Genomic DNA, 27,650 nt, shown 5'->3' with positions numbered 1-27,650 from the left:
AAGAGATTTGAACTTAGTGGCATCTCTGCTGTACTGCAGTATGTTGACCATTAAAAATAATGTTCCATTTTTGTGGAGATACTAAAATGTTGGATATATAAATAGAAGAAGATCACTCAGATTATAGAGCACATATGGGTGATTTTCATATTAAGCAAAACACTGAGACACCGGAAACTGAGAAACCAATTATTAAAAGCAACAAGATATCAAGTAGGGAGAAAGTTAAAATTAAAATTTTCGTTATTAACTACCAAAACATCCACTGTCAAGTCATACAACTGAACACACTGTAACAAAACTGTCATCCACTATAACAATCGTAACTGAAAGTCAGCTGAAACCCAAAGAACAAATTTTTGACAACATGTTGGCTGTTGCAAATTCACAGGGACAAGAATAATCAGCATTTGTGGGCATAGATTTGTGAAGTAATATCGAATGCATTAACAGAAAACTAACTCAAGCAACTAGTTTGATAGCTCAAATGTGAGAGAAATAATTTAGGCTTCCTGGCTTCAAACTATCTCAACCTCCTAAAGATGGCTATCAAAGAGACTTGGATCAGTGACCATGATTTCATCATCACAGCAACGATGGCTGCCAAAGGAGAGAATTTATGACAAGAGATTACTTAAATTTGCCAGAAATGATAGACAATCAGTAAGTCTCTACTTAACAATACAAATGAAAATATTTTGTTAAAAGTAACAGTTAAAGCTCAGACATACCACAAGTTAAAGTCTACAAAAGTATGTATCAAATAATAAATAAAACAATGGTTTAATGAATCTTTTTGGGGGATGTCGCATAAACAATGATTAATACAATGTTTCTACTGAAGATGAATGCAGAAGAAGTTAATGGCAAATTAGGCATCCATACTATATACTACAAATCAAGCCTATAACACCATTCACAGTCAATCCTGCCACAGGATCTATCCGAAAATCCCAGAGAGTTCTGGCAATTTAGCTGCAACATGTATAGATGTACTGGGTGATCAAAAAATCAGTATAAATTTGAAAACTGAATAAATCGCGGAATAATGTAGATAGAGAGGTACAAATTGACACACATGCTTGGAATGACATGGGGTTTTATTAGAACAAAAAAAATACAAAAGTTAAAAAAATGTCTGACAGATGGTGCTTCATCTGATCAGAATAGCAATAATTAGCATAACAAAGTAAGACAAAGCAAAGATGATGTTCTTTACAGGAAATGCTCAATATGTCCACCATCATTCCTCAACAATAGCTGTAGTAGAGGAATAATGTTGTGAACAGCACTGTAAAGCATGTCCAGAGTTATGGTGAGGCATTGGCATTGGATGTTGTCTTTCAGCATCCCTAGAGATGTCGGTCGATCACGATACACTTGCAACTTCAGATAACCCCAAAGACAATAATCGCACGGACTGAGGTCAGGGGACCCAGGAGGCCAAGCATGACGAAAGTGGTGGCTAAGCACACGATCATCACCAAACGACGCGATCTTTCATGCACCTAGCAATATGTGGTGGTTCTAATAAAACCCCATGTCATTCCAAGCATACTGACTTTTTGGTCACCCGGTACTATCTAACATGACTTGAGAATTTGTGTAGGACTGGGACTCGAACATGGATTTCTTGCTTATCGCAAGCACTCACCCTACCCCTTAGGCTATCCAAGCACACTTCACAGACTGACTCAAATGTCCATATGTCACACACCTAACTATTTCTTCTCATAGATTATTAATTCAATTACCCACATTCACCTAGGTATGATTTTCAGTATACTGGGAAAGGGAGTTCTTGTCACTTCTGATAAGCCATCTCCATGTGGCCTGGTTGTATGGGAGGGATTTATTGGTATAGAAGGGATAGCAGCTGTCAAAAGGCAGGTGGCTGGTGGGTTTCATGTGGATGGAGCCATCAAGGAGGAGGAGTTCAATGTCTAGGAAGATGGCACTCTGCTTTGAGGAGAACCTGGAGAACCAGGTGAAGCAGACAGGAGAGAAGGTGTCGGGGTTGTAAAGGAATGAGTCCAGATCACAAACATATCATCTATGAAACTGAACCAGACCATGGGTTTGGGGTTTCGGGGAATTAGGAAGGGTTCCTCCAAATGGCTCATAAAAAGGTTGGCACAGAAGGGTGCCATGTGGGTACCCATGGCTGTGCTGCGGATTTGTTTATATACCTTCCCTTAAAAGGATAAGATATGACTACTAACCAGCTGAATACCGGAATGGACAGCCACCACCAAATTGTGGCCAAGAGCAAAGCAGACCACTCTGTGGCACAACATGCAGCTGGACAAAACATGCTTGATTTCAATGTCTACAGCACAGCCCATCTGGATCCTCCGTTCCACCACCAGATTTTCTGAATGACACAGATGGGAGTTATTTTTATAACACATTCTCAGGTACTGAAATTATCCCAGTTCAACTTACAGTAACCTACTGCTCCCTAACACTTCACTCAACAGTTTCCACTCCTGAATCCTATCACCTCCTCCCTTTTCATATTCCCCACCCTCACTGTGTACTGCCCTCTGCTAATGAATGCATCCATCCATCCTTTCCCCTTCCCTGTTCCTCTCATATTCCAGTCCACATTTTTCTTCCCACATCCCACCTGACACTGCAATCTGGCGGTCTAATTGGGCCACCATCTAGTCCCTGCATGACCCGCCAGGCAGCGCTCATTTCTCCCCCCACGAAACCCTGCTATCCCTCCCCCTTTTTCGTCCCACTCCAGATTGCTATTCATGTGACAGTTGCATTCTGGTTGGAGCTGCTGGTGATAGTGGTGAAGTGTGCATGAGGTGTGCTTGCTTGGGTGAATGTGTGTGTGTTTTCTTTGCTGAAGAAGATTTACTCCTAAAATTTATCAAAGTTGTGTAACACAATCAACAAAAACAATTTTATTGAAACATTTTACACATCTTGAGATGAACAAACATTCAAAGAAATCTTGGATGTCCATATAAGTTTTCTTTACAGTTAGTTCCTGTGCCATAAATCATTTTAACTTCTGAAACATGCTGTCTACCCAATGTAAGTTTCTGTTTTCTTCATACTATCATTATTTTCAATAGTTATTTTGCCCAATTTTCATTCTATCATATCATATTCAATAGAAAACAATCCTAAACAATTTTGTTTAGTTCAAAGTTTTTCCTATTACCATTTACCCAAAACTTACAGCTTCTCTTTAACACATGCAATATTTTCCTTTCTTCCATTAGTATTAGATCACAATATTCTGAGGTGCACCTGAGCATTTAGAAACAATATCCTCCATGTTTGCTACTACTAAGATTCTTCCAATATATCCCAATCATGTATCCGCAATTCCTACTAGTTTTATGTGGTAACGCCAACTTAAATCTTTTCAGATGTGTGTTCCTAGATATTCATGGCTATCACTGATACTTCTATCATTTCCAACTAAGCCTCCACACAGGAGATAGCCCACAAGTCAATGAGTGGAAAGGAGATGCATAAGCAGTTCACTGCCTAGCAGGCAAGAAAGAGCATGCCTTGCATAAGTGGCATCGACAAGCTCAACTACAGGATGCTCTTCCAGTCCCTAATAAGCAAAACTGCACAGTATTTCAAAAATGACCTATGCGTTTGTAGCTCAATGAGGTCAGCCTCATCGGCTCCTTCGAAGGTACCAACTGGTGCACTAACCATGCCAAGTGTGCCGCCATCACATCCCAGGACATGCAGCACACTTGCCACACATGGTGTCGTTTAAAGACCGAGGTGCCAATGCCAGTCTGGTACATCACAACACAACCAGAAATGATGATGATGTTTGGTTCGTGGGGCGCTCAACTGCGCAGTCATCAGCACCCGTACAAAGTACCAATTTTTACACGGTCCAATTTTTTTTACACAGTCCAAGCCAGCCTCTGTCATGAATGATGATGATAATGAAATGATGACAACAACACAAACACCCAGCCCCTGGCAGAGAAAATCCCCAACCCGGCCGGGAACCGAACCCGGGACCTCGTGATCCAGAGGTAGCAATGCAAGCCACTAGACCACGAGCTTCGGATGAAACCACAAATGAGGATAGTCGCTGTTATCCACATGGACAAATGAGCAACACTGGGTAGCCATCCATACAAGTGTTTCAATATGCCACCGCTTTCGCTCTCTTACTTTCGACTTAGCACAGTACCTCTTAGCCCAGACAATGATCATACATGAATACAACAACACTGTTTTTCTACTAGGGCAAAGGTGTGAACACTGGATATACATGTTATTGTCAGTTATGCTTTGAGAGAAGAGACTTGTATCTTGTCAGTGTCAAATGATACATTAATGGTGAGAGACAGTTATGGATACCCATGACATTCTTTTGAAATCTGATTGAAAAAAGCTAACTAATTCATCTTGTCTACATCATAATAAAGTGCTCTAATATTTTATGTGTTATAGTATTCACTTGACGCCCTCCAGGAGTAAAGCAAAGAACCCACCACTGTACCAACGTGTTTATTTTCATTCGGTACAACATCACCAAATTCTCTCTCACATGGCTCATTCATTGCCAATCGTATAACCTTCAATCACTTATGCATACGTCAGTCACTGGAATCAGTGACAACTGTTAAACATCTAGGAGTAAATTAAAGTGAAAGGGCTACACAACGCAGATGCCAGGCTGAGATTCCATGAAAGGATATTATAGATATATACTTTAGCCCACAGGATGTAACTAATTTAACAGATTCTTGAGTGTCTTGAATCCATGACTGGTGTGATTAATTGAGGCAATAGCAAGGATCTGAAGACAAGCTATGTCTCTCATCATAACTGTGGATTTAGTCAACACAAAAGTATAATGGAGATTCTCACTGAACTGAAGTAACAGCTGGTACAACACAGGCAGTGTGCATCAAAATCAGGCTTCATTTCAAAATTCTGATATGGTATGTTCTAAAAAGAACCAAGTGACATATTACTTTCTTTTGTATCTGACAAATGACCACAGCAATAAAGCAGAAAAATTTGAGTGGGTACAGATATGAATGCAGATGTTGATTTGGAACAAGAGGGATAACATTCTTGACATTATAAACCATTTACATTTAGTCAGACTTCTTGACAACCATAGTTACTTATCAACAGATACTTATTAACTACGTCATTTTATTAGTTATTTATTTAGAGACTTTTACAGGAAATTCCAGCGTGTAAATCTGTCCACTAGGCATTTTAAGTATGAGTAAAATTATACATCCTTGTTGTGCATGGTCATGCATGATGACACACTTAGCAGTACCAGCATGCATTCTTAGGGTCTAGCCCTGCTGAGTATAGTAAATTCTATTCAGTCTCCTCTTCACATTTGCAACAGGCATATGATAACATGGGAAACATCCTGTAGAGTGTGTGCATCTAACCAGCCTGGTCATGGCACAAGCTAAAATATTAAGCCAGATGTTTCTAACACAAATGAAATTAATAAAATAGTATGCAGCAAAGATAAAGAGTGACATGTCCAGTTACAAACTTATAGTTAATTATTTCATTTAGGATTTTGTTGTTCTTCAAACTGAATTACATGGAAAGTTGGTCAACCACAAAACTAAATATGCAAACTACAAGTGCTACAACAAGCAGAGAGCTTTAAAGTTGGAAATAATTAATGTTAGGTTGGACAACAACAAGCCTATTGAAAAGAAATATAACATTCTTCCCTTGTAGTTTCAAAATGAATCAGGAAGATGTATAAAAATTTCTAAAACTTTGACAATTTTTATATAACTACCTAAAATATAAAACTACCTTTTCATTAACTTTGAAGCCATAGTTAAAACCTTCTCCAGTTTCTGGAACTTCCAGCATGTCGTACCAGACTTGAGCAGGTCCAAATCTCCAGTCTGCAACTCTGGGCCCCATGTTGTTGTTGTCACCATCATCTTGTTTCACCCCCTGTGATTTGTCTTCTGCAGGGCATAACAGTTTTTCCTGTTGAAGATAAAGATGCATTCCTAATTTGTTTATATTCCTGAACCACACTTGTCAAAAGGAATTTCTGTGAATTACATGCCCACTTAAAAATTTATACATCGTATTCTAAGAGAGCCTGTAATCCATTCATCTAAGCAATGCCCACAAAAGAACCACTACAATTCAGTATTACCTTGCCTGCTTAGGACAAACAATACATCAGAGTAACTATATTAAGAAACTGTTAACTTCAAACGTGTGCTTCTCTGAACTGTCCTTGACAAAAATAGAGGGAAACATTCCACGTGGGAAAAATATATCTAAAAACAAAGATGATGTAACTTACCAAACGAAAGTGTTGGTATGTTGATAGACACACAAACAAACACAAACACACACACAAAATTCAAGCTTTCGCAACCCACGGTTGCTTCATCAGGAAAGAGGGAAAGAGAGGGAAAGACGAAAGGATGTGGGTTGTAAGGGAAAGGGTAAGGAGTCATTCCAATCCCGGGAGCGGAAAGACTTACCTTAGGGGGAAAAAAGGACAGGTATACACTCGCGCGCGCACACACACACACACACAACACACACACACACACACACACACACACACACACATACACACACATATCCATCCGCACGTACACAGACACAAGCAGACATTTGTAAAAGCAAAGAGTTTGGGCAGAGATGTCAGTCGAGGCGGAAGTGCAGAGGCAAAGATGTTGTTGAATGACAGGTGAGGTACGAGCGGCAGCAACTTGAAATTAGCGGAGGTTGAGGCCTGGTGGGTAACGAGAAGAGAGGATGTACTGAAGGGAAAGTTCCCATCTCCGGAGTTCTGACAGGTTGGTGTTAGTGGGAAGTATCCAGATAACCCGGACGGTGTAACACTGTGCCAAGATGTGCTGGCCGTGCACCAAGGCATGTTTAGCCACAGGGTGATCCTCATTACCAACAAACACTGTCTGCCTGTGTCCATTCATGCGAATGGACAGTTTGTTGCTGGTCATTCCCACATAGAAAGCTTCACAGTGTAGGCAGGCCAGTTGGTAAATCACGTGGGTGCTTTCACACGTGGCTCTGCCTTTGATCGTGTACACCTTCCGGGTTACAGGACTAGAGTAGGTGGTGGTGGGCAGGTGCATGGGACAGGTTTTACACTGGGGGTGGTTACAAGGGTAGGAGCCAGAGGGTAGGGAAGGTGGTTTGGAGATTTCATAGGGATGAACTAAGAGGTTACAAAGGTTAGGTGGATGGCAGAAAGACACTCTTGATGGAGTGGGGAGGATTTCATGAAGGATGGATCTCATTTCAGGGCAGGATTTGAGGAAGTCGTATCCCTGCTGGAGAGCCACATTCAGAGTCTGATCCAGTTCCCGAAAGTATCCTGTCACAGGTGGGGCACTTTTGGGGTTCTTCTGTGGGAGGTTCTGGGTTTGAGGGAATGAGGAAGTGGCTCTGGTAATTTGCTTCTGTACCAGGTCGGAAGGGTAGTAGCGGGATGCGAAAGCTGTTTTCAGGTTGTTGGTGTAATGGTTCAGGGATTCCGGACTGGAGCAGATTCGTTTGCCACGAAGACCTAGGCTGTAGGGAAGGGACCGTTTGATGTGGAATGGGTGGCAGCTGTCATAATGGAGGTACTGTTGCTTGTCGGTGGGTTTGATGTGGACAGATGTGTGAAGCTGGCCATTGGACAGATGGAGGTCAACGTCAAGGAAAGTGGCATGGGATTTGGAGTAGGACCAGGTGAATCTGATGGAACCAAAGGAGTTGAGGTTGGAGAGGAAATTCTGGAGTTCTTCTTCACTGTGAGTCCAGATCATGAAGATGTCATCAATAAATCTGTACCAAACTGTGGGTTGGCAGGCCTGGGTAACCAAGAGGGCTTCCTCTAAGCGACCCATAAATAGGTTGGCGTGCGAGGGGGCCATCCTGGTACCCATAGCTGTTCCCTTTAATTGTTGGTATGTCTGGCCTTCGAAAGTGAAGAAGTTGTGAGTCAGGATGAAGCTGGCTAAGGTAGTGAGGAAAGAGGTTTTAGGTAGGGTGGCAGGTGATCGGCGTGAAAGGAAGTGCTCCATTGCAGCGAGGCCTTGGACGTGCGGAATATTTGTGTATAAGGAAGTGGCATCAATGGTTACAAGGATGGTTTCCGGGGGTAACAGATTGGGTAAGGATTCCAGGCGTTTGAGAAAGTGGTTGGTGTCTTTGATGAAGGATAGGAGACTGCATGTAATGGGTTGAAGGTGTTGATCTACGTAGGCAGAGATACATTCTGTGGGGGCTTGGTAACCAGCTACAATGGGGCAGCCGGGATGATTGGGTTTGTGAATTTTAGGAAGTAGGTAGAAGGTAGGGGTGCGGGGTGTCGGTGGGGTCAGGAGGTTGATGGAGTCAGGTGAAAGGTTTTGTAGGGGGCCTAAGGTTCTGAGGATTCCTTGAAGCTCCGCCTGGACATCAGGAATGGGATTACCTTGGCAAACTTTGTATGTAGTGTTGTCTGAAAGCTGACGCAGTCCCTCAGCCACATACTCCCGAAAATCAAGTACCATGGTCGTGGAGCCCTTGTCCGCCGGAAGAATGACGATGGATCGGTCAGCCTTCAGATCACGGACAGCCTGGGCTTCAGCAGTGGTGATGTTGGGAGTAGGATTAAGGTTTTTTTAAGAAGGATTGAGAGGCAAGGCTGGAGGTGAGAAATTCCTGGAAGGTTTGTAGAGGGTGATTTTGAGGAAGAGGAGGTGGGTCTCGCTGTGACGGAGGACGAAACTGTTCCAGGCAGGGTTCAATTCGGATAGTGTCTTGGGGAGTTGGATCATTAGGAGTAGGATTAGGATCATTTTTCTTCGTGGCAAAGTGATATTTCCAGCAGAGAGTACGAGTGTAGGACAGTAAATCTTTGACGAGGGCTGTTTGGTTGAATCTGGGAGTAGGGCTGAAGGTGAGGCCTTTGGATAGGACAGAGGTTTCGGATTGGGAGAGAGGTTTGGAGGAAAGGTTAACTACTGAATTGGGGTGTTGTGGTTCCAGATTGTGTTGATTGGAATTTTGAGGTTTTGGGGGGAGTGGAGCTGGAAGTGGGAGATTGAGTAGAAGGGAGAGACTGGGTCTGTGTGCAATGAGAGGAGGTTGAGGTTTGCTGGAAAGGTTGTGAAGGGTGAGTGAGTTGCCTTTCCGGAGGTGGGAAACCAGGAGATTGGATAGTTTTTTGAGGTGGAGGGTGGCATGCTGTTCTAATTTACAGTTGGCCTGTAGGAGGATGCTCTGAACAGCCGGTGGGGATGAGGGAGAGGAAAGATTGAGGACTTTTATTAAGGATAGGAGTTGACGGGTGTGTTCATTGGCTGAGTTGATGTGTAGGTGAAGGATTAGGTGGGTGAGGGCAATGGATTGTTCAGTTGGAACTGGTATAGGGACTGATGGAAAGAAGGGTTAGAGCCAGAGATGGGAACTTTAAGTGTGAGGCCTTTGGGGGTAATGCCAAATGTCAGACAAGACTGAGTAAATAAAATATGGGAGCGTAATCTCACTAGGGCGAAGGCATGTTTGCAAAGGGAATGTAAATAAAACTTAATGGGGCCGTTGTGGGGATGTTGTGAAGGTGACATGGTATTAGAAGGTGGAAAGTGTAACATGAGGCTGAAATGAAAATGAAAATCTGAAAATCTTTGCCTCTGTACTTCCGCCTCAACTGACATCTCTGCCCAAACCCTTTGCCTTTACAAATGTCTGCTTGTGTCTGTGTACGTGCGGATGGATATGTGTGTGTGTGTGTGTGTGTGTGTGTGTGTGTGTGTGTCATCTTTGTTTTTAGATATATTTTTCCCACGTGGAATGTTTCCCTCATATAAAGACCACAACACTTCTTACATTACTGCAAGTAGCACACTACAGTTTTCAACTAACTCGCACAGAATTATAATTACACAAACTGAAGCTTCTGTTGTTTTTTTTCTTCTTCTTTCTTTTTTTAATTCCATATGGCTAGACAGGAATTATTACAAATTTTGTTCTCACCTCATCATCAGACTCACACATCTCCGGAGGTGGAGGTGGACCATAATTAAATGTCCATCCCCTTTTCCTTTCATGTATATTATCCTGATCTGATCCTGAATCAGAATTATCTTGTTGCAACTGCTGTTTCCTACGTTTGCGCCGCTTCCGAACACCACGCCAAATCTGAGGCAGGCTGCTTGGCTTTCCTGGTCCAAAGAGGCGAGAAAATCGTAGAACCTGGCAAAAGAGTTAATTTCAGTTTTTAATTAAGACTTAGTTTTTTTCTATTCAGGGTTGTTAGTATAATATCTTCTCATAACATAGTTAACACTATCACAAATAAACAAAGTTTGAATGGATTCACAGACTACACAATCCCACATGTTGCTCATGGTGTCAACAAATCTTTAACAATCTGCGGTTTTTCAAAAATTTCCAATAATAAACAACGGAACGTCAATAAGTATTTCAGTAAAATCAAGTTAACATTATACATATATCTGGTTAATCTACCAAAATTCTACTGGTTGACTTAATGCAATATGTACTTCAAAAGTGAGCAATTACCTTGTTGTCTACAGAGCTGAACAAATGAAATCCTAAGGGAAATACGGAAGAGAGAAGAAGAAAACAGAAGTAAAAATTGTTAAAACTGAGATTAACTGAGGCGTATGTGGAGTGAGAAAATCGCTAAAATTTCAGAACACTAAAAATTAATTGCTGGAAATTGACAGGAAAAAAATGAGAGACAGACTTGAGAGAAATTGTGCTTTTTGTTCTAATGCCATGCTATACACAAACTTGAAGACAATATTACAGAAAAAGGACACAGAAACAATGAAGATGCAATGGGAGATATGATACTGTGAGAAGAATTTGAGACAGCACTGAAAGCACTAAGTCATGAAAATAAATGCACCCGGAGTGGACAATATTCCCTCAGAGCCATTGAGAGCCTTTGGAATACATACCACAACAGAACTATTCCAAATGGAATGCAATACGCTCAGGTTTCAAGAAGAATGTGATAATTCCAATTCAACATAAAGCAGGTGCCGAGAGGTGTAAATACAACCAAGCCATCTTTCAGTAATTTATGGTTACAAAATACTGACAGGAAAAAAAAAGAAAGAAAAGAAAAACCTGGTACAAGATTAATTTTTGTTCCAGAAAAATGCAGAAATGCTCCAATAATACTGACTTTAGTAATTATCTTAAAAGATAAGATTTAAAAAAGTCAAACCCACATTTACATAATTCATGGATTTACAGAAAGCATTTGACAACGTTGATTGGAATAAACATTTTGAAATCCTGAAGGTCACAGGGATAAAATACAGAAAGTGAAAGACTATCTACAACTTGTACAGAAAACCAAACTGCAATTGCACCAGTCAAAGGACATGCAAGGCATGCCGTAGTTGAGAAGGGAGTGAGACAGGGTTGAAGCCTACCCCTAATGTTATTCAACTGGTACATTGAGTAAGCAGTAAAGAAAACTAAGCAGAAATCTGAAAAGAGAAAAAATAAATACTTCTGAGATCTGCTGATGAGATTGTAATTCTGTCACAAATGGCAAAGGACTTGGAAGAGAAGGTAAACAGAATGGATAGTGCCTGGAAAAGAGGTTATAAGATGAAAATCAAGTAATGAGGTGTAGTTGAATCATATCAGGTGGCACTGAGAGAAGTACATTACAAAAGAACACTAAAAGCAGTTGATAAATTTTGCTGTTTGAACAGTAAAATAGCCGATGATGGCTGAAGTAGAGACGATATAAAAAGAAGACAACAACAGCAAAAAAAAGCATTGATGAAAAAGAGTAATTTGTTAAGATCAAATACAAATTCAAACGTTTGGAAGTTTTTTGTGGAGGTTATTTTTTGTAATGAGAAGGTACTGAACTGAACTGGGAAGAAAATAAATTATACAAATTGATTAAAAATGATATCAGCTGATACGAAACATCCTGATGCATCAAGAAACAATCACTTGGTAATGGAGGGAAGCATAGGTGGTGAAAATTGTACAGGAAGACCTCGGCAAGAATAATGTAAGCAAAGCAGGTTCAAATGGATGAAGGCTGTAATACTTATGCAAAAAAAAGCTAGACAAATGTGCAGCTGACTCCTGTATACAAGAAAAGTAAAAGAATTGACCCACGAAACTAGGGCCAAAATCCTTAATATCGGTTTTCTGCAGAATTCTTGAACATATTCTCAGTTCAAATATAATAAATTTTCTTGAGACGGAAAAGCTTCTGTCCAAAAATCAGCAAAGATTTAGAAAGCATCACTCATGTAAAACTCAGCTTGCCCTCTTCTCATACAACATTATGCAAACCATGGATGAAGGGCAAAAGGTAGATTCCACATTCCTAGATTTCCACAAAGTGCTTGACATGGTGCCCCACAGCAGACTGATAACAAAGGCATGAGTAAACAGGATAGGTTCATAGATATGTGAGTGCCTCCAAGACTTATTAAGTAATAGAACCCTGTATGTTGTCCTCAAAGACTAGATTTGTTAATGCGTCATTTAACTTGTAAATCTAGGCATCTCTTTTGCCTGGACCTTCTGCATTGTTTGCTTTGCTTTCTTTTAGGGTACAAAAACTAGTGTCATATGCGTCCATGTCAGAACTGGAGAACACGAAGACAAAGAGAGGAGTTAAAAATGACTACACATTAATCCCAACCGACGGAAGGTAAGACAGCTAAAAACAGTGACATAGAGAAAGGTCTATACAATATGCCATAGAGAACGGGAGGTCCTGAAATAAAATTAAATGTCCTTTGCCATATTGCTACAATGGATAAAAAGTAAAATGCGGTCGATAACTCAGACAGCAAACACAAATGAGAATGTACAGGAAATGGCAGACCGTCAAAGGTTGAGCGCAATGAGCACAAAGTGGTGGGAGACCACCACTTCGCAAATGGTGATGGCTAAAACAACAGCGCCCTATTTACAACCTCGTTAAAATCATCTCGTCACGGCAAGACGAGAGAGAGGCCTAATAACAAGGAGCATCTTCCCATGAAGGGAGGACCAATGGTAAGGCCAACGTGACACCAACTCCCAACAGACAGCAACACAGAGATCATCAGAGGTAATGTAAGAACTAGCAGACTGAGGTAAGAGGACTGCAACCTGGCAGCAACCTCATTTCCTGTCAGACCGAAGTGACCAGGAACACACACTAACATCACAGTAGCTCCATCAATAGTGAGCAAGTGACAGCTTTCCTGGACCCATTGCACTAAGGAATGGGCAGTGTACAGCACATAGCGGCTTTGGAGGGCACAGAGAGTCAGAGCAGATGATGCAATTGAAAAGCCAGTGGAGCCAAATGTACTGTGTGGCCTGATACAGGGCAAAGAGCTCTACTGTAAATACTGAGCAGTGTTATGGAAGCTGATACGAAAAACGTCTGTACCAATGACAAAGGCACACCAAACATCATGATCAGTCCGGGAGCCATCAGTGTACACAAAGGTACTAACATGAAGTTCCGTGCGAAGGTCGTGAAACTGAAAGCGAAAGAGCAAGGCTGGAGTAGTGTTGGTAGGAAGCAACCGAAGGCCTAGGTGAACACAGGTCGCCGCATGAAGTTAAGGTGGTGAAGGGTTCGCATATATCAGGAAAGTGGCGGGTAGCATGAAGCTAAGCTGCCGGAATAAGAACCGAAAGGAAACTCCAGCAGGTAACGGAGAAGAGGAAGGCACCCCATACTGGTGATCAAAGGAGTCATTGAAAGAGGAGGCGTAGGATGGGTGGCCATGCATGGCAGACAAATGGCATCCCTATCTGCTGAGGAGAAAGTCACAGCTGTAGGACAGTGGTAGTTCAGCAGATGATGCATCAGACTCTCAACCTAGTGTAAAAGGTGTCAGTGGCCAAACGAATGCCACAATGGTGGATAGTGCTGAGACAGCATAAAAGGGAAGGACGTGCAGACGAATAAACAAATCACCCATAGTCGAGTTTCGAACGGACAAGGGACCAGTACAAATAGAGGAGGGTGGTTTGATCTGCTCCTCAGGATGTACCACTGAGGACACATAGCATATTGAGGGATCCCATACAGTGGGCTGCCACTTAAGACACATAGGAGGACCAACAAAGTTTCCTATCGAGCTTGTGCCCCAGGAATTTCATAGTTTCAACGAATGGAAGAGCAACAGGCCCAAGGTGTGAAGACGATGGAAGAAACCAATTATGCCACCAGAAATTCACAAAAACAAAACGTTAGTGGAAAAACGAAAGCCATGCTCCACTGGTAAAGACAATCAAGACATCGCTGAAGGTGCCGCTCAATGACACAAGTCCATGGAGGACTACGATAAATGGCAAAATTGTCAACTAAAAGGGGGCCCGGTGCGAAAAAGGCCATTATATGGTTAGTGGTGATGGCGAAGAAGATGACTTTCAGGACGGAACCCTGAGGCACACCTTTTTCCAACAAGGCAGAACCCACATGTACCTTGAAAACTCGGTCTTTTAAAGGGGCATGTGGCCACAAAAGACCCACGTGTAGAGAGTATGGAGGATAACACTCCCCCAGCAGGTGTTGTAGGTTTCCTCCAAATCAAAAAACATGGTCAGTCTGGGATTTCAGCAGAAAACAATTCATGACATGGGTGGACAAAGTGACGAGGTGGTCAACTGCAGAACGGCACGCTCGAAATCCATGCTTTACAGTGGTTAGTAAATCGTGACAATCGAGCGACCATACCAGCCGGGCATGAATCATACATTCCATCACCATGCAAACATAGTTGGTGAGAGAAATGGGGCGGTAGCTAGAAGGAAGGTGAGTGTCCTTACAGGGCTTAGGTAAGGGAATTACAGTGGCTTCAGACAGCGTCTGGGAAACCTGCCCTCTGCCCTGATGCGGTTGTACGCATGAAGCAGAAAGTGCTTGTCCACAAAAGAAATATGTTGAAACATCTGAATGAGAATATTGTTTGGCCCTGGAGCAGAGGATTGGGATGAAGTTTGTTTGTTTTGTTTTAGGGCACAAAAACAACGGGGATCATACATGCCCAAGTCAAAACTATAGAACAAGAAGACAGAGAGGAGTTGAAAAATGACTATACATCAATCCCAATTGACATAAGAGAAGACAGTTACAAGACAGGGACGTGGAGAAAGGGATAGAAAAGACACCATACAGAAACTGAGGTCCAAAACTAAAAATTAAATGGCCTTCTCCATATTGCTTTGACAGATAAAAAATAAAACGCGGTCAACAGCCTGCACATCCATTTGCTAAAACGACTGATAACTCAGACGGCAAACACAAACGGGAACGTAAACGGCTAAAAAATGCGCATTCCATCAGGAAATGGCGGACAGTTAAAACTTGGGTGCAATGTGTACAAAGTGGTGCTGGGAGTGCCACTTATCAAATCACAATGGCTAAAAAGGCAGTGCCCAATAGGTAATCTAGTTAAAGTAACCTCTTCCCGGTGGGAGGGCCGAGAAGAGGTCGTCCAAGCCGCTGGAAAAGGCTTAATAATCCAGAGCTTATTCCCACAACGGGAGGACTACTGGTGACGCCAAAGGGACACCACCTCCCGACAGATGGCATGGCAGCACAGAGATCATTGGAGGGAATACAGGAACTTGTGGGCTGAGGTACAAGGACTGCATCCTTGGCAGCAGCCTCGTTCCCTGTAAGACAGACATGACCAGAAATCCACGTAAACATCACAGTGGCTCCACCAAGAGTGAGCAAGTTTTCCTGGACCTTTTGCACTAATGTATGGAAGGTGTACAGCACACACACGCTTTGGAGGGCGCCAAGAGAGTCTGAGCGAGGACACAATTGAAAAGGCTGTGTTGCCGGATGTACTGCATGGCATGACACAGAGTGAAGAAATTGGCTGTAAATTCTGAGCAGTGTGCCAGAAGTTAATATTGAGAGACGTGGGTGCCAGAGACAAAGGCACACCCAGCAGTACGGTCAGTCTGAGAGCCATCAGTGTACACAAAGGTACCATCACAAAGTTCAATGTGAAGGTCGTGAAACTGAAGGCAATAGAGCGAGTCTGGAGTAGTGCCCTTCGGAAGCGAATGAAGGCCAAGGTTAACACAGGCCCCTTCATGAAGCCAATATGGTGAAGGGTTTCACCCACCAGGAAAGTTGCAGGTAGAGTGAAGTTAAGCCACTGGAGTAAGTGCCGAATGCAAACTCCAGGTGGTAACATAGAAGAGGGACGCACCCCATACTGGCAATCAAATGAATCATCGAAGGAAGAGGCATAGGATGGGTGGCCACGCATAAGAGACAAACGGCAAGCATAGTTGCTGAGGAGAAAGTCACGACTGTAAGACAGTGGTAGTTCAGCAGCTTCAGCATAAAGACTCTCAACCGGGCTAATGCAAAAGGCGTCAGTGGCCAAACAGATGCCATGATGGTGGACAGTGTTGAGACGGCGTAAGAAGGACAGACATACAGATGCATAAACAAAGCACCCTTAGTCTAGTTTCAAATGGACAAGGAACCAGTACAAAAGATGAGGGTGGTTCAATCTGCACCTCAGGAAGAACGATTGAGGACATGTAGGACATTGAGGGACCATGTACAGTGGGCTGCCAGGTAAGATACATGGGAGGACCAAGAGAGTTTCCTATCAAGCATGAGCCCCAGGAATTTCATTGTTTCAATGAACGGAAGAGCAATAGGTCCACGATGTAAAGATGGCGAGAGAAACCAATTGCGCTGCCAGAAAGTCATACAAACAATTTTGTCAGTGGAAAAACGAAAGTCACTGTTGATGCTTCACAAGTAAAGATGATCAGGACATTGCTGAAGATGCTGCTCAGTGACGCAAGTCCGTGGAGAATTGCAATAGATGGCAAAATCATCAACAAAAAGGGAGCCAGAGATGCCTGGCAGTAGACAGGTCACAAAAGGCTTAATGGCAATAGCAAAGAGGATAACACTCAGGACAGAACCCTGAGGCACACTGGTTTCCTGGACAAAGGTGTCCGACAAGGCAGAACATATACACACCTTGAAAATTTGATCTTTCAAAAATTCCTGAAGGAAACAGGGCAGGCGGCCATGGAATCCCAAGTGTAAAGAGTATGGAGGATACCAGTTCTCCAGCAGGTGTCGTAGGCCTTTCTCAAATCAAAAAACACAGCCACAGCCTGGGATTTCTGCAGAAAACCACTCACGATATGGGTGGACAAAGTAACAAGATGGTGAACTGTAGAATGGCACACCCGAAATCTATACTGTGCAGTCATAAATTGGAAGACTCAGGCCACCATACCAGCCGGGCACGAATCATATGTTCCATCACCTTGCAAACACAGCTGGTAAGAGAAATGGGCTGGTAACTAGAAGGAAAGTGTTTGCCCTTACCGGGCTTAGGTGCAGGTATGACAGTGGTGCCACGCCAGCATCTGGGAAACGTGCCCTATGCCCAGATGCGGTTGTACGTATGAAGCAGAAAGTGCTTGCCCACAAAAGAAATGTGCTGCAACATCTGAATGAGAACATCATCTGGCCCTGGGGCAGAGTATTGGGATGAAGTGAGAGTATGATGTAGCTTCCTCATAGTAAAGGCGGTATTGTAGTACTCATGATTCTGAGAAATGAAGGGTATTTCCCAAGCCTCCTCCACTTGTTTCTAATTGAGGAAGGCAGGATGATAGTGTGAGGAGCTTGAATGTTTGTAAAATGGCAGCTCTAGGTGTTGGAGATGGCAATAGGATCCACTATGACATCGGCTGCTACTGTCAGGCTGGAAACTGGGGAATGGATCTCAGTCTCAGAGGGCCAGGTTGGCCCACACAAGGGAGGAGGGATTGGAACTGTTAAAAGAACAGTAAATGAAACCCAGCTAGCTTTTTTGCTATCCCGAAGAATACGAAGACATTGTGCATGCAACTGTTTATAATGAATGCTGTCTGCCATCATAGGAAGACTGTTAAAAATGCAGAGAGCACACCTCCATGTGCGAATTGCATCGTGGCATGTATGAGTCCATCAATGGACCAGGACATGGCATGGTAAAGAGAAAGTGCGAGGAATGCAATGTTCTGCAGAAGTAAGGATAACATTTGTAGGAGTCAGCAGTCGGATGGCACATGGGAAATGGTCGCTTGAGTACATGTCAGAGAGAACGGACCACTCGAGACAATGGGCGAGCTGGGCAGTGCAGAAGGATAGGTCCAAATGGGAATATGTGTGCATGGAGGCTAAAATGAATGAGGGTGCTCCAGTGTTAAGGCAGAGGAGGTTAAGTTGACTGAGGAGGTCAGGCAAGAGGTCACCGCTCGGACAGGTTCTGGGAGAGTCCCAAAGGGATTGGTGCACATTAAAGTCACTGAGCAGCGGAAAGGGGTGAGGTAGCTTCCCAATAAGCTGGAGGAAGTCTGTCCTGGTGACATTGAATGATGGAGGTATGTAAATGGTACAAAGGGAAAAGGTCAAGTGAGGAAGGAAAAGAAGAACTGCAACACCTTGGAGATGGGTTGACTATTAACATTATCTCGTGTCAGCAGCATGACTCCCCCATGGGATGGAATGCCGTCATAATGGACTGGGAAGAAATGCAAGAGCTCAAAGCGGTTGAGAGAACACAATTTTGTTTCCTGGAGGTAGAGAATAAATGGACGCTGCAGTTATAAGAGCAGCTGTAAATCCTCTTTGTTTGATCGAAGGACACGAATACCACAAACGTTCCATTGAAAGAGAATCATAATGAGGAATGGGAAGGAGAGAAAAATGATGGGGTGTCACCTCAGAAGCTGTCAAGTGCCAGCCTTCAAAGACTCACTGCTACAGGGCACATAGGCTGGAGGATCTTGCTTCATGAGATCTTCAGAGGCATTGACGTTCTCCCTCCATCAATCTGCAGAGTCCAGGGCAGAAAAATGGTTGGCTTTGCACACCAGTGATGCGGTGGTCGGCCGGGTGAGGGTGTTACGTGGCGACATTGTCAAAGAGGATCTCTGAGTCAGCGAAAGAAAAGACCATTTGCCTTTGTTTGACTTCCTGGAGCCTTTCCAATTGGTAGAGGAAGTCTCAGATGTTTGTTGGCTGGAGGAACATAGGAAGCCTTCGTGGGAATAGTCCTTCTGTCCTTTTTGGTCTACCAATTGTGTAGCATGTGATTTCGTCCCTTGAGGTGAGAATTTGATGGGCTTGTTGCACAACTGGATGAGGAGCTGGTGATACTATTATGACAGTGGATGAAATAACAACTGCTATGCTGAATTTGAGGTCACATGTTTGCAGGACCATGTCCTTTATGGGGGGAGATATAGCAAGAACAGTACTGCAGTGTCACTTATTGTGGAAATGGGTAACTTTTGCTAAAACAAAATTTTTCATTGCATTTTATATCCTGGATTTAGCGGCATAAAATCTCATAGTAAAGTGTTTCCAAAAGTATACAAAGCTCACCTTATCCACACGGAAATCTGGGAATAGTTCAGTGACATCAACATCTGCATACTTTGATGGCAGCATGGCAGCTAATGGAGTTTCAAGTTTGCGTTTTCTTGCTTCAGCTTCTGCCGCAGCTCTCTCCGCAGCAGTTGCATCCTTGCCTAAAACCGGCATTGCTGGTGGAGGCATCAACTGAGTATCTGACTTAAGTCCTGTCCCTTCATCATCAGCATCATAGTCAGTACTGTCATCTACCTTCCCTGCCTGCTGCTGTAGAACCGAGTTTGCCTCCGCAAGCTCTTCTTCCGCAAGTTCCGTAATATCAGAATAATCAACTGCAGATGGTGATTTGACTGCATAATCTGAAATAGAATAGTAGTTCTTTAAACAGGGAAGGAAAAAAGTGACTGAAATTAAGAACTGAAAGTTTTACAGGTACAAAGGGATCTATGAATTATGATTACATTGTACATAATGTGACAATAATATTTCACCTGAAAAATCTATTTAAGTTTCAGAAAAAAAACTATGCAACTACTAATTTAGATAAAGAAAACTGGACCAGTTACTTATTTTTTTATGCTTAACACAACACATTTCAAGAACTGTTTCTAATTTTCAAGTGCATTTGTGTATTTGCTTACATCAATATATTTAGTGATAATGATGTAAGCTGAATAAATGAATTAAAATTTGTGCCTTAGTCAGGAATTGCACCTGGGTATCCTTGCTTACTAGGCAGGAATGCTGACCGTTACACCACCGTACCACTATGGCTAACATTGCTGCATGGCTAACTAAATCCAATGCTCTCCCCAGCATAAACTTAAATTCATATCTTCAGCTTATTATTCCCCTAAATTACCTGAGGTACATGATTTCTCCATTATGTCCAATGCTGCAGTGCTATTCCAATGGCAGAGGGCCCTGCCAATAGTGACGATTTAGGTGGAAAATAAGTTGAAGATATGAACTGAAGTTTGAGTTGGGGAGGGCATTGGACTTGAGCAGTCTGGTCAGCAATGTTAGCCATAGTGCTATGGTGGTGTAATGGTCAGCATTCCTGCCTGGTAAGCAAGGAAACCCAGGTTCAAGTCTGGGCTGTAGCACAAATTTTAATTCATTCATTCAGCTTACATCATTATCGTAGATAAAGCCAAGACTTAAATATCTCAAGGAAAATTTAATTATAAGATATTTGGTGCTGTTTGCATTTGTGATTTTTTGCCTCTCTTGCATCTTTTTGAAGTTTGGGCAAAATGAATCTTTGATATTTTTTTAATACTAATGTTAGCATTTGTCTGATTTTTCAATTGCAGTCTAACCTCAAAAAGGTGCAAGGGAGGCACCAAACATATTCATGTAAACAAATGTACTTGAAAATGAGGATAAATTCTCAAAATGCACTGTGCTAAGCAACAAAAAATAAGTAACTGGTGCAGTTTTCACTATCTAAATCATGAATGACACAGTTGCAGACTTTCTTAAAACATCAAATATGATGAACAAAATTATGCAACTACTGTTACCTATACAGTTCTTAAAATTTCATTTTAAGTAAATAGAAAGGAATATCTGGCCTGATAGATACGTGGAAACATTCTATCCAAATGAGACTTAACTATTTCTTGTTGCTTCAGGATACTTTTGTGAATGTTACCATATACTTCTCAATCACACAGAGAGACCATTAAGTGATAAGATGGTGCAAGGAAATGAATAATGTTTAATTTGATGGACAGCCCATGTAAGAAATTCCAAGGTGAAAAACAAAGCATCTGAACATCATGAATAAAAAGTAGAGTGATTCATGAAATGTGCCACCATATCAATATCTTCATCAATACACAAAGTACTGAGATGATCCAACAGTCTTTGGTGCTACACCCAGAATTTTGATGTTTGTCATCGACTTGGCATTGTCATAACACAGCATGTTTCTTGTCAACAAATAACAAACTGTCTCAGTTACACACAGTTTTAGTTTGAATGTAGCCGTCTAACAGCTGGACCTGTCAGTATGGGTCAGGGAGCATGAGCACCTGACAGTGTCATACATTGTTCTAGTCTGCTGATCAATTGTCAGTGTTTGATTAGGTGCAAATGAAATGTGATCTTGTTTTGAGAACCCAATTGCAGGGCTCAGAAGCTAAGTGATAAAAGCTACTTTTTCCTAACTTTGACATAAAAGACTATGAATTTGAAAGTGATACATGAAAGTCATTCAGTAACAGTAAAAGTTTACAGTATTGTATTAAGGTACATTTTTCCTTATGAAAAAAGGGTGAGCTAGAACATTTTTCAAGCTATACAATGGCCTAATGTAATTTTCATTATTTTGCCATAAGGATCCTGTAGTGGAAAAGTAATACTTGTTCAAAGTTGGTTGTTCCAATAAAAGATTATTACATGATAAATTCTAGAGGTCTGCTTTATTGTTATGATCTGATTTTTCAGACAATCACATTTTTAGGCCACTCTTAAAATTTTTACCATGAAAATTAAACAATGGAATATCTAGGATGGAATGTAACAATATTATGAAAAGGATAGTTGCTACTCAACATATAGCAGAGATGCCGAGTCGCAAATAGCCACAACAAAAAGACAGTCAGATTGTGAGCTTTCAGCCAGAAAAGCCTTTCATGTGTGTGTGTGTGTGTGTGTGTGTGTGTGTGTGTGTGTGTGTGTGTGTGTGTGTGTGTGTCTGTTGTCTATTTTTGACAAAAGCCTTGTTGGCCAAAAGTTAACTTTCTGATAGTCTTTTTGTTGTGCCTTTCTGTGACGCAGCATCTCCGCTATATGATGAGCAGCAACTATCCTTTTCATAATATTGTTACTACGAAAACTGTCATCTTACGTGCGGCTCAGTCTTTGTCACTGTCCATTATATCACAGAATCAGAATCTTCTGATTCTGTTGTCTTATGCATGGCTCAGTCTTGGTCACTATCCTCTAAAGATTTTTCACTGTTTTCAACTAGTGCTTCAATATTTCTCTCAGAAAGACCTTGTTTCTGTCACAAGCAGTTCTTGCTCTGCTTCGCCTTCATTCTCTGTGAAATGCTGATGAATTCCTTGCTGATTCATTATCATGCTTTACATCATCCATGAACAAATGGTGTCTGGGTGGTATACGGCGGCCTGTCAGTCTTGCATTTAGCAAATAGTCAGTATTGATTGAATCATTGTACAAATGATCCAGCTCAACACCGCTGGAGAAAAAAATTGTTTCAATACATGACCTTTGTAAAAATCCAAATCCTTGACAAAAGTCATTTTGAAGCACATGATGAAAGGAGTGACCTTATTTAATTGGATTCTTCTTATCAAATGCCATGTAATAGCATTTCCTTCACAGTCAGACTGAATAGAAGCTATTGTCACAGCACTTATGATACATATACCTGTGTAGTCAGCCTGGCTTTTTTGACACAGTTTTTTTTTTCACCACTTGTAGCCAAAGACCAGGCACATTCACACGGTTCTTGTTTCATTAGCATTTTTCATTTAAGCCAAAATCTACTCACATTAACTGAAAGTTTGCTCAGGCTACAGGACATTATTGTGAACTGACTCGATACATGCTAATATAACAATACAGAATCAGTGATTGACAATGTTCACATTCAGATTCTGTCTAAAGTCAAAATAAGTAGTGACTTCGTTTACCAGCTGTGGAAAATGTTTATGAAATTTTAACAAACAAAAGTGAATTTCTTGCAATTCCCTATAAGCTAAACATTTGTGGAAAACATCCTACAAACCATATTCAGTCTGCCCAATGTACCAGACCAATGGTTTTTAATCCTCTGTGCGTATTCAATCTGTTCCTGGTTGACCTCTCTGCCTCGAAACTGAGCATGCTGCACTTTACTCTATAACATGTGAGTGAGTGTTATGTAAAATCTAACTGCTGCACATATTCACCGCAGTAATGTGATTAATGTAAGTAAATGTTGTAAACTGCTTTTTGTTTGATGATGCATGACAACAATAGCCTAACAATTATCTCAAGCACTTCAGTGTATACACATCAATGTGTTTGTGAGAAATTTTTTACTATCTCTTATTTGAAAATATTTTTTAAATTTTTGAGTTTTTATCACATCCATGCGAGCAATTTCATTTAGGATCTATGGGAGGAATATAGGAATATATTTTCCTTCCTTTTTTGTAAATGTGTACTGTATGTTCCCTCTTTGTCTTTTTTGACTTTGGCCCAGGAGGGTGGCCATTATGTTCTACATCCTTGAAGATTTCCTGACAACAGGTTTATGTAACTAATTGTAAATCTAATGTTATTATGATGAAAATACTCATGTTCTTAATATGAGACATATGTGGGAAATGACCTCAAACACTCTTCAACAACTCTGAGTTTGCTTTCAGGTATTTTGTTTTTGTTGCGACAGTGCCACGACATTTAACAGTGCCGCCACAACAGTACGCGCAAACGGCAATAGAGCGCTCCGCAACTCGGAGGAGCGCGGGAGCGCCACCTAGCTACGAACGGCACCGGCCGCATGTCACGGCACGGCAGTCGAATAAGAGATACTGAGTTGTTTTCATGTAACCAGCTACTGTTTCTAAGTGAGTGTGTTTGAATATCCACGCAATTATTGGTGATTAAAGGTTATAACACTTTTTGGCGACGAGGATGGGATATTTTCACTGTGTTGTGGATTTGTGTGTTCGTGACGGGGCAGACATGGAACAGCTTATGCAAGCGCTCACTGAACAACAAACACAGCTGACGGCTGCTATTCAGGCATTGTCGACGTCGCTTACTCATCGTCTGTCTTCCTCTTCTCCGCCTCCATTCCCTCCCGCTGAAGACTGGGAGGATTATGAGAAGCGTTTGCGGCAATACTTCTTGACTTTCGGCGTTGTCGACGCTCCTATGTGTAAGTCGTTATTTCTATCTTGGATTTCCCCACGGATCTATCAGCTGCTATCTCAGTTAGCCCCTCTGCGGGAACCTGCCTCTCTGTCCTTCCAAGAAATGTGTGACTCATTGTCTAACTATTACCAAACAACACACACGTAGTTGCCACCCGCATGGCCCATCAATCTTACCGGGCTTGGGCGGCGGAACTACACGGTCTGAGTAGGAAATGTCAGTTTGTCACAGACACTCATCATGAGTCTTATGCTGATTCAATGGTTAGGGATGCTATTCTACAGCTTGCTCCTGATAAAGAAATTCAGCAACGTGCCCTACAACTGCCAAACCTGTTGTTGTCGGAAGTTCTAAGCATCGCTCAATCCTTTGAAGTGTCTCACGCTGCTGGCGCGCAAATAGATGCGTGGTGTGATGTAGGCGCTGTACAGTCAACTTTCGACATGGACAATTTACCTGTTTCACAGGAGAACGAAGATGTGGCAGCGGTTCACTCGCGTAAACAACGTCGCGTTGGGCCACAATGCTTGCAGCGAAAACAGCAACCACAGAAGCAGGTTCATTCCGTACTTCCATTTTGTCCACGTTGTTTCGTACAGCATGACAGGACCGCGTGTCCAAAACGTTGGGCCACGTGTAATTCATGTAGGAAAAAAGGCCACATTGCTTCTGTGTGTCAGTCCCCTAAAGTTCCTGTCGACGAGGACGAGGCATCAGACGTGGATGTTAACTGTGTGCTTTCTCAAACAAATAAGTTGTTTGTTACTGTTCATGTTCTGGATAAAGACATTCGCATGCAAGTGGACACTGGCTCTGCAGTAACTCTCATTAATTCTCGCACGTATTTGGAGTTGGGCTCCGCTCCCTTGTCTCCAGTTACGCGAAATCTGAGAACTTATAATAAACAGAAAATTCCTATCATTGGCCAGTTTGATGCTTCCACTGCCTACAAGTCTGTTGTTAGGCCCCTCACGTTTTATGTGGTGGATCATGCGGACACTGAAAACCTGTTCGGTTATGACGCTTTCCAGTTGTTCGGGTTCTCCATTGATGATGATGTGCACCTCATATCTGAGGATATTCCGTACCAACAGCTGGATGGATTGTGTTCTGAATTTTCGTCCATGTTCTCTGCTGGTCTGGGTCGTGCCAAGGATTTTGAAGCCCACATTACTCTTAAACCTACAGCTCGCCCTAAGTTTTTCCGGGCACGCCCTATTCCAGTGGCGTTGTGTGCACCTATCAAGGCTGAGATAGACAGGTTAACAGCTTCAGGGATTCTCCTTCCTGTTACCTCCAGCGAATGGGCATCGCCAATCGTGGTGGTTTCTAAACCAAACGGGAGTCTGCGATTGTGTGGTGATTTTAAAGCCACTGTCAACGCTCAGAGGCTCATTGACACTTATCCTCTTCCCCGTCCTGAGGAGTTATTTACCAAGCTCGCTGGGGGCCAGTTCTTTTCCAAACTTGACTTATCGGAGGCGTACCACCAGTTGCCGTTGGATGCTTCTTCCAAGGAATTTCTCGTTATCAACACTCCTTGTGGGTTGTATCAGTACCGGCAGTTACCACTTGGCATCGCTAGCGCGCCGGCCATTTTTCAGCGGTTTTTGGACAGCTCACGGCTTCCGTTCCCGGCTGCATAAACTATCTGGATGACATTGTTGTCACGGGGGCCTCCACTGAGGAGTACCTTCGCAATCTGCGTTCACTGTTTCGGGTTTTGCATTCGGCTGGGTTGAGGTGCAATCTGGACAAGTCACAGTTCTTCCAACCCTCCATTGTGTATCTTGGTTTCCACTTGTCCTGTGAGGGTATACGTCCTCTACGTCAGCACGTTGCGGCCATTAACGCTCTAACCCGGCCGTCTACGGTCAAAGAACTTCAGGCGTTTCTAGGCAAGATTGCTTATTATCACAAATTCATTCCATCTGCGGCGGCGGTAGCTCCTCCTTTGCATCAGCTGTTATGCAAAAACGTCCCTTTCTGTTGGTCCGACGAGTGTGAGCAGGCTTTTGTCCACCTGAAGGCTCATTTGCAGTCGGCACCTTGTCTTGCCACATTCCGACCGGGTCAGCACTTGGTTCTGGCGACTGATGCGTCCCAGTATGGTCTAGGGGCTGTTCTCGCCCATCGGTATGAGGATGGGTCAGAACGACCCATCGCCTATGCTTCCAAGACCCTCAACGATGCGCAACGGCGTTACTCTCAAATCGAAAAGGAGGCGCTCGCTATCATTTATGCTCTAAAAAAGTTCAGCGTTTTTTTGTATGGTTCTAAGTTTCACCTCATCACCGACCACAAGCCGCTGGTCTCTCTGTTCAACCCATCGGCATCACTTCTGGATAAGGCAGCTCACCGCCTGCAAAGTTGGGCCTTATACTTGTCTCATTTTAACTATGAGATTCACTATCGGCCCAAGGCCCAGCACGCCAATGCTGACGCATTGTCGCGATTGCCGATGAGCCCCGACCCGGTTTTCGATCGTGATCAACTACTCTGTTTCCACATTGATGAGGAAGAACGTCGTGCGGTCGAGGGTTTTCCACTTACAGGTTCGCAGGTCGCGTCAGCTACTGCACGGGACCCGGTCCTGCGTCAGGTGATCGGTTTTGTTCAACGGGGTTGGCCGGACAGGACCACGGGCCAGGCATCGGATCCCCTTCGCAACTACCATGCCTTGAGCCTTCGTCTGTCTGTTCGTGATGGTGGTGTTCTTCTGGCCACGGATGGCGCATCTCCACGGGTCGTGGTGCCAGCCTCTCTTCGCAAAGATGTTCTCAAACTGTTGCATGAAGGCCATTGGGGTATTTCTCGGACTAAGTCCCTGGCCCGCAGGCACGTTTATTGGCCCAGTATTGATTCGGACATCGCCCACATGGTTGCTGCGTGTGGTCAGTGTGCTCAACAACTGGCTGCACCTTGTACAATGCCCTCTCCGTGGCCTGATCCGGCGCAGCCATGGGAACGGGTGCACGGTGACTTTGCCGGCCCCTTCCTCGGTACTTATTGGCTACTGTTGATTGATGCCTTCCCGAAGTTTCCATTTGTTTTTCGATGTCCGTCGCCCACCACTGTGGCAACGACGCTGGCTTTGTCCAAAATCTTTGCGCTAGAAGGTCTTCCATCCACGTTCGTCACGGACAATGGCCCCCAGTTCTCTTCGCAGGCCTTCTGTGATTTTTGTACTGGACAAGGGATTCATCATGTTACAGCACCGCCCTTCCATCCGCAATCGAATGGGGAGGTCGAGCACCTTGTCCGCACTTTCAATAGCCAGATGAAAAAATTCCTTAGTGATTTTTCCACAGATGACGCTCTGCTGCAATTTCTGAGTTCTTATCGCTTCACACCTCTG

At 43.0% G+C, this 27,650-nt stretch overlaps 1 protein-coding gene across 1 annotated transcript in view; it reads right to left on the bottom strand.

The window, feature by feature from the left end:
* The window catches only part of LOC124794835 (transcription initiation factor TFIID subunit 1), a 209,294-nt gene that overhangs the window by 172,006 nt on the left and 9,638 nt on the right, over positions 1 to 27,650 (bottom strand). Inside the window, exons 2-4 of the mRNA XM_047258499.1 lie at positions 19,406 to 19,752; positions 9,994 to 10,212; positions 5,806 to 5,988 (exon numbers count right to left, since the gene is read on the bottom strand). Of these exons, the coding sequence (XP_047114455.1) occupies positions 5,806 to 5,988; positions 9,994 to 10,212; positions 19,406 to 19,752 (749 nt within the window). The remainder of the gene's footprint in view (positions 1 to 5,805; positions 5,989 to 9,993; positions 10,213 to 19,405; positions 19,753 to 27,650) is intronic.

Source organism: Schistocerca piceifrons, chromosome 4 (assembly GCF_021461385.2).
Source record: "Schistocerca piceifrons isolate TAMUIC-IGC-003096 chromosome 4, iqSchPice1.1, whole genome shotgun sequence".
NCBI lineage: Eukaryota > Metazoa > Arthropoda > Insecta > Orthoptera > Acrididae > Schistocerca > Schistocerca piceifrons.
This window is presented reverse-complemented; position numbering and strand designations above follow the sequence as displayed.